The sequence below is a fragment of the Tenebrio molitor genome, chromosome 5, assembly GCF_963966145.1.
Source record: "Tenebrio molitor chromosome 5, icTenMoli1.1, whole genome shotgun sequence".
In the NCBI taxonomy this organism is placed as follows: Eukaryota; Metazoa; Arthropoda; class Insecta; order Coleoptera; family Tenebrionidae; genus Tenebrio; species Tenebrio molitor.
Genome location: NC_091050.1, coordinates 23,081,418 through 23,088,768, shown reverse-complemented (window position 1 = coordinate 23,088,768; position 7,351 = coordinate 23,081,418). Strand labels below are relative to the sequence as shown.

Below are 7,351 nucleotides of genomic sequence, written 5' to 3'. Positions count from 1 at the left end.
CTACGGGGTGATCAAGAAGGACTGTTTAAGTTGGTAACACTGAATTGTATTTTAAATCGTATAGCAGGAGTAACTTTCGGTTGTTGATGGCTTGTTGTTGTTAATGCATTACCTACATCAGATATTTGTCAAATAAACCAACAAAACATATCCGGTTGCAGTGTTATAAATAACCGAATTAAAAAATTTTCTTAATTGTACTGCCAACTTAAACAGTCCTTCTTGATCACCGGTAGATCAATTTAAAAGTGGATTTATCAACTTACGGCAAAAATTTCCCCAACCATTCGGTAAACTGGCATCCTCCCCAAATTTGGACCATTTACTTCCCAAATGTTTTTAAAACACCGGTGAACACTTTGTTTTGTCTCCAAAGTGAGGCATTTTCTCTTTATAACCCTGCCTGTGGCCTACATGATAGGTATCGCAACTTAATCGTATTTTTTTCAATAATTATAATCTGACAGTGTCAAATTTCTTGACAAATTCAAAACGTCTGCTTTGAATGTTCAATATTAGAAAAAATAAAACACTTTCATTGCATACAAAGAAAGAAAATTCCCTAACAGTAATGTATATTGAAAATGGATGGAGTTTACTACGTTTTTTGTCAAATTATTTACATTCATTACTTTCAACTTTGAAGAGTAAAATTAGTCAAATAAAACTGATTGTCGTTGTTCAAACAGTATGCATTACGTATTACGTATTAATGATTTATTACTAAAATAAAAATTAGCATCAAATCGGCAGTGGATTATAACTTAATAGGGGGTATAAATTTTACCATGCAATTCCCTATGGCAACAGTTTCAAAAACGCACTGTATATTAAACAATAAGATTAAAAGTTAAAAATTATTTCATAATTTAATTAAGTAAATAGTAAATACTTGTTCACGAAGACAAAAAAATTGCGAAAACTCTCAAGTGCTGTATTGTTTTATATTTAGTTATATTAATTAGGTATAGAAACTACTATCAAGAGCAAGTAGTTGATAGATATGAGAGTGTCACTTGTTAAGACAACAAATCTTCAATAAAATTCGAGTTTCGGTGATCATTGATAACTCTGTGGTGACCTTTGACTGTAAATACGGATCCTTAAAGAATTTCGACAATACAGTTTTTATATCCACAATACGAACTAGATCCCAAATGGTCACCGTCACAGCATGGCCATCCTGACGATCATATTTTTTTCAGCTGCAGCTGCAGCTTTCATCCTTTGGTATTTCCGTGAACTGCAAAAGAACAAAGAGTTTTATAAAAATATTCCAGGGCCTCCTGTGATTCCCATTTTTGGTAACGTCTTATCTGTCAGATCAACCAAAGGTAATTTTAGTGTTATTTATACGAAATTTTTTTCCAGTTTTCAAATGCTCTTCTTAATTTTCTGCAGATATATTAAATGTTTTATTTAAATGGTCCAACGAATATGGAGGGCTCTACAAAATGCGTTTAGGACCAATTCGTTGGGCAGTGGTAGCTGCTGACTATGATTTTTTGGAATGCGTTTTGAGTAACACCCAGATTTTGAATAAATCCGACGACTACCTTTCCATGAGACCGTGGTTGGGAACAGGTTTATTGACGAGTGATGGTAAATTTAGCTTGTCAAATATCATTTCTGCATAAACCATAAAATCTAATTCAGGAACCAAGTGGAAGAAACATCGACGAATTTTGACTCCAGCCTTCCATTTTCAAATTTTAGAACAATTTGTAGATGTTTTTGAATCTGCCGGAAACAGATTGGTTAAAAAGTTACGAAATGAAATTGGAAAAAACAGCGTTGATATTTATCCTTACGTAACACTGTGTACACTGGACATTATTTGTGGTAAGAAAAATACGATGTGAGTCAAAAAGTAACATTGCGATTTATATTATTTTAGAGAGTGCAATGGGAACATCAATAAATGCTCAGTATGATGGTAATTCAGATTATGTCCAAAGTGTTAAGTCGATGTGTAAAGTAATAATAGAGCGGACATTCAATGTGTTAGAAATGAACGACGTGACTATTCGACTTACAAAAAATTATTACCTTCAGAAGAAATCTTTAAATGTGTTGCACGCCAAGACCAACAGCGTAATAGTAAATCGGAGAAAGGAGCTAGAAAACAATAATAAAGATCTCAATAATGTTAATGGAGTCAACGGCAAGAATGAGGAAGATATGATAATAGGTAAAGATAAGAAGGCATTTTTAGATTTATTGTTAGAGGCTACAGTAGACGGAAAACCACTTACACAAGAAGAGATAAGACAGGAAGTTGATACCTTTATGTTTGAAGTATGTCAAATAAAGTTTTTAAAAAAAGTATAATTTTGGCATAAAATCTTGCTTATTTTAGGGCCACGATACCACAGCTTCAGCTATTAGCTTTGTTCTATACTGTTTAGCAAATCATCCTGAGGTTCAAGTAAGTACCAAATCACTCGATTAAATTGTTTTTTCCTCACAAAGGATCAACCAGTTTCCAAATATTTTCTTAAAATTTGCAAATAGTTAAACAGATAAGAAAAATAATTCTTGTTACGAAACATATTAAAAACATATTTATACACGGCTTTTTAAGAAGTTCTCACCATATGGAAATAGTAGATTACCTACGTTACGAGTTCAGAAAAGTGGAAGTTGAAAAGACGAGTATAGCAATACAAGTCCAGTAAAATCACTTTTCTGACGAGTTATATAGAATATAGAATATAGCCTGAGGGAGTCCGTTTCGGCTCAGGGACGCGAGGGTTGCGGGTTCGATTCCGACCCAGGGCGGGAAAAAAAAGGCTATATTCTATCTCGTGATTCGGAAGTCACGTTAAGCCATTGGTCCCGGTCTATTGAGTTGGTCATCACGCCCCTTATAGATTTGTAAAACCAGTCCTAGACTGTGTAACAACATTTTTTAAAACTTGTTCGTAAAAAAGTTTTGCGAACAATTTGAAAAACGAATTTAGATTTGGAATTTGGATTTGAAGGGCGAAAAAGCGCGGAAAATAACTCAACAGATATTTTAAATGCTGCCCGAGAAGCTTTGTCAAGTCTGCTCCTTGTAAAATCCAAGGAAAGATACGATAAATACAAAATGGTTGGTTGCTATGCTGTAAAGTGACCTATTACTCTACGATTTTGAGTACAGTAATATACCTAGTTAATTACTGTAAAAAATGCGAGAATTTTTTTTTACCAATTTGGCCAAAATTTTACGGCAATAATAATAATCGTTGTTTGTTTAAAAATAAGGATATGAAAGTTATCACGGAAATTCCCGTAAACGTTAAATTTGATACTTAAAAAAACCCGAAAATGCACTGAGATTCTCACCTTATTGAATAAAATGAATACCATATGTCGAAAACTGGTTAAAATAGTTCTTAGAGTAAGCATTATTGCAAATTTAAGATGTTTACAGCTCAGATTTATTCTCTTATACATTTTCTACTCAGTCAAATTGAAATTTCATTTCGTTTTTTTTTAATATGTGAATTATTCTGTTTTTGATCTGAACATTTACACATCTCATTAGGAACAAATTTTTAATTTTCCGATCTTCCAATTTTTTTCAAATGTCATATTTGAGATTTAGTAGTAGTACAATTTTTGCTAAAGCAATGAGTACAAATTTTTTTCCATATGGTGCAAACTTGTTGGTATTTATTATTACAGGAAAAATGTGATATTTATATTTTTTCAGCAAAAAGCTTACGAAGAGCAGCAAATGCTCTTTGATGGCGATAAAAACCCTACAGTGACGTATACAGATTTGCAAAGCATGAAGTATCTGGAACAGGTCATAAAAGAAGCTTTAAGACTGTATCCCTCGGTACCAATTTATGGGAGAAAAACCAACGCACCTGTAAAATACAGTAAATAATTTTTGTATTACCAAAAGAATGAACGTACATACGTAAGCATTTTAGATGATATTTCCATACCCAAAGATGTTACAATTGCCGTTTTTGCATTTGGAATTCACCGAAATCCAAAATATTTTAAAGAACCTGAAAAATTTAATCCTGGCAGATTTGAAAACATGGACGGAAGGCTTCCTTATGCTTATATTCCTTTCAGCGCAGGACCTAGAAATTGCATAGGTAATAATCAAATAATTAGCAAATAAATAAGTAGTAGACTGTCATCTAAAATTTGCAGGTCAAAAATTTGCAATGTTAGAAATGAAAAGTACAGTGTCAAAGATCCTCAGAAATTTCGAGTTGGAACCGGCATCTCCAGAACATAAGCTGAACCTGGTTGCTGAACTGGTTTTGAAGTCGGCAAATGGAATTAAAATAGCATTAAATCTAAGAAAATGAAACAAACATGTATCTTTATGTTCGGATAAAAATTCAAATCGTGTTTTGCAACAGTAAAAAGCAGTAAAACAATTATTATTTTCTCCTAAACAAAAAATGTATTTATCGCTTTTTGCTTATACCCCTATTTAAAATGTTTGTTAGCTTTCTTTGATTTTTTTTTTTTTTCAAAAACAAAGTAGTACGTTATTATGAGTAGCACGTTGTTTGAGCAGCACGTTGTTGAAAAGCATTGTTTATCACTTACATTTTTTATAAAAAGTCTCATTTTGTTAACCACAATTTATACATACATATTTAGTTTTCTTGAGAACGTACATTAGCCTACGCAAAAATGGTGGGAACTTTTGAAACTATTAAAACAAAGAAAATCTTTTAGCCAGCAATAGTCATAGATGTGAAAAACTAGTTATTGTTTATTTACTTTTTGTAGTACGAGTACATACTTATAAAGAAAATAGCAATTGAGAATTAGAAATAGCGGCAGTGTGCAGTTTAGGATGCAGAAGGAGACCGCCAATGCCAGCGTGAGAGCATTACTAATGTCCCCTCACTATCTGGGAACCGGGATTACCTCAGAACCGTTTGCCCATTAACGTAACGTAAGATCTGTGCATTAAAGCTCGATTTATAGATTGACGTCCGTACGTATGACGCAAACGTTGACGGTACCGCTGACGTTGACGTGTCATAGTCGACGACAGACCATTTATAAATTGGCCTGTCGCATTCGGTACGCAAGCGCAAAAGTAAGTCAAAAAATCAGTGATGGCCGACCAAGACACAAATTTGTAATTAATTGTTTATTAATTATTATTACTCGTAGCAGCTACAAGTTTGCTCATACGGTGCAATCAACAATTACTTTATGACTTTATGACTTTGACAGTGTCAGATTTTTCGTATCTTTGCTAACTCAGCTAATAAACGTCAAATAACTGTCACTACTTCAGGACTTAAAAGATTAATTTTACTTTCGTAATGGTGTTTTCAATAACGAAGAATAGACATACAGCGCTATTGCCTGTTTGGCCGAGATTCGGAAAAATTTTTGAAATTGTAACGGGTATATGCAACCAGAAATACTTCCATCCCTGTCGAACACACGGTCAAGATTTCAACCCCTTCTTTGATCTGAATAATTGTCGATTGCACTATATTAGGTGCAGCTCATTTTGCTGGAACAAACATAAGAAGGATAAGACGGTGGAAAACGTCTAGAACACGACCAACGACCAAAAAAAAACACTTCTGTCATCTGTCAACTTCTGTTTGTGAGTACGCAGGTCCGATTGTGTGCATTTTCTGGCTTGTGATTGGTCGAATTGAACTGCTGACGCAAGACGTTGACGCCAAAGTTGAAACATGACCAACTTTCTCGCGTACGCTTACGGGACGACGTTTACGGAAAACGTATACGTCGATTTATAAACGGTCCAATTCGTTTCCGCTGGTTCATGTCCCGGCGGTAGCGTAAGCGGTTGCGTCGTACGTACGGACGTCAATCTATAAATCGAGCTTTAGTTGTCACCACCGGCCATCCCTACAAAATGCGCCCGATCAACGGCATCGCCGTGTCATGAGCTAAAGGTGTCCCACCCGAACTAGTTCGGTGCTCAGGAATTATACCATGGTATCTGCCAGACGTTTTACATATTGATGGCACTGATTTCATACCCCAGGTTGCCCAAACCTGCTACCACCCAGTTAACAAAACACCTGGTAACTGTATCTCTATCACCGGCTACCATAAGCCTAATTCACTGCACCACTCCCGGGGCCACAAATTATTTACCTGCCCTCACTCTCGTGCATCTCGATCAACTCCGTTCGGTTCCAGCTGCAAAGCTTCACCGTCTGGCCTCTGTTAAAAATCACCCCCAAATCAACAACATTTTTCCCATATGTTTGGGTAGAGAGGTAGTTTTTCTGTTGCGTTTTTAAAATTCGCTTACACACCGTCATTAGCTCGTATGTAAAACTCTTTTGTTTTGTTGGTTGCCTCTCTATCTTTTTTATAGATATTTTTCTTTATTGTGATTTTTGTTTATTTGTTTTTTATTGTTTACTTAAAATTTAAATTTATATATACCATTTAGTGCAGGTCCAAGAAATTGTATTGGTAACAATTCGTTCGCTCATACATAATTATTTTGATTTACCGAGATAAGTTTATTTTAGGTCAAAAATTCGCAATGTTGAAAATGAAACATGTGATATCTAAAATACTAAGGAATTTTGAGTTGCAACCAGCTACACCTCGACATACTTTAAAATTAGTTTCCGAAGCTGCGTTGAGGTCCGCAACTGGTATAATGGTTAGACTAAAATTCAGAAATTGAATTCTTATTTATTCAGTTAATTTAGGCCCGGTTTATTCACCTTCAAGTAAATTTATCTGGCCAGTAGTTGCTATGATTTAGAATCTGCTGTTGTGCTGTTGGTAGATCCATGGTAATTACCGTTCAGATGAAGTTACTTGAAGGTGAATAAACCGGGCCCTAGTGTGATAGACTTAATACCGTATGTTTCAAAAAATTTCTGGTCAAGTAGGTTCTGAAAAACAAAAGCATTAAAAACGTATGGCGTAACTTGAATATTCAGGTGGAAATGTGTTTATCACAATAATTGTTTTCAATAAACTGTCATAAAATGGCAATTTCAAAAAAAGCTTGAGAACGGTTCTTTTCCCCTACGATTCTACGAGAATTGAGGTTGACCGTTGGCGTTGGCGCCAAGATTTCATATTGCAGTTCCGCGGAGGCGCAGACGATCGCTTATTTGCTTGGGATTAAAGAGTAATCCGTGGATTAAAGTTAGGTTATGTTTATGTACCCGGCGCGGCCGCGCGACAACACCAACAAAAGCAAATAAACCCGGGCAATATGTGTAAACAAGTAATGTAACAACAATAAATAAATAAATAAACAATAATGTGTTTTAAATTACTCTAGAGCAAGTGTTAAAAATGATAGCCTTGAGCTTTGATGCACATTGGAAGGCTCCTGTTCATCAAGCAGTATAGGTGCAAA

The 7,351-nt window shown here is 34.9% G+C and overlaps 1 protein-coding gene across 2 annotated transcripts; it reads left to right on the top strand.

Moving 5' to 3' along the window:
- Window positions 1-1,099: 1,099 nt before the first annotated feature.
- Window positions 1,100-4,468, top strand: LOC138131171 (cytochrome P450 4c3-like). 2 transcript variants are annotated; one of them, XM_069048008.1, is made up of 9 exons: window positions 1,102-1,230; window positions 1,281-1,334; window positions 1,402-1,602; window positions 1,657-1,842; window positions 1,898-2,298; window positions 2,360-2,428; window positions 3,701-3,872; window positions 3,927-4,100; window positions 4,159-4,468. In XM_069048008.1, exons 3-9 carry the CDS (start codon window positions 1,455-1,457, stop codon window positions 4,317-4,319), a joined length of 1,311 nt encoding a protein of 436 aa, XP_068904109.1. In that variant the 5' UTR covers window positions 1,102-1,230; window positions 1,281-1,334; window positions 1,402-1,454; the 3' UTR covers window positions 4,320-4,468. The 2 variants fall into 2 exon arrangements, with proteins under 2 accessions (XP_068904108.1, XP_068904109.1); XM_069048007.1 differs by having other exon boundaries at window positions 1,100-1,334.
- Window positions 4,469-7,351: the final 2,883 nt, after the last annotated feature.

What these genes read in the sequence shown, in the direction of transcription:
- LOC138131171 (XM_069048007.1), top strand. Translation starts at nt 1,175, where the DNA reads ATGGCCATCCTGACGATCATATTTTTTTCAGCTGCAGCTGCAGCTTTC. An exon ending in CAAATCATCCTGAGGTTCAA is followed by an intron (nt 2,429 to 3,700) that starts GTAAGTACCAAA and finishes ATATTTTTTCAG; the next exon opens with CAAAAAGCTTACGAAGAGCA. An exon ending in CAACGCACCTGTAAAATACA is followed by an intron (nt 3,873 to 3,926) that starts GTAAATAATTTT and finishes TAAGCATTTTAG; the next exon opens with ATGATATTTCCATACCCAAA.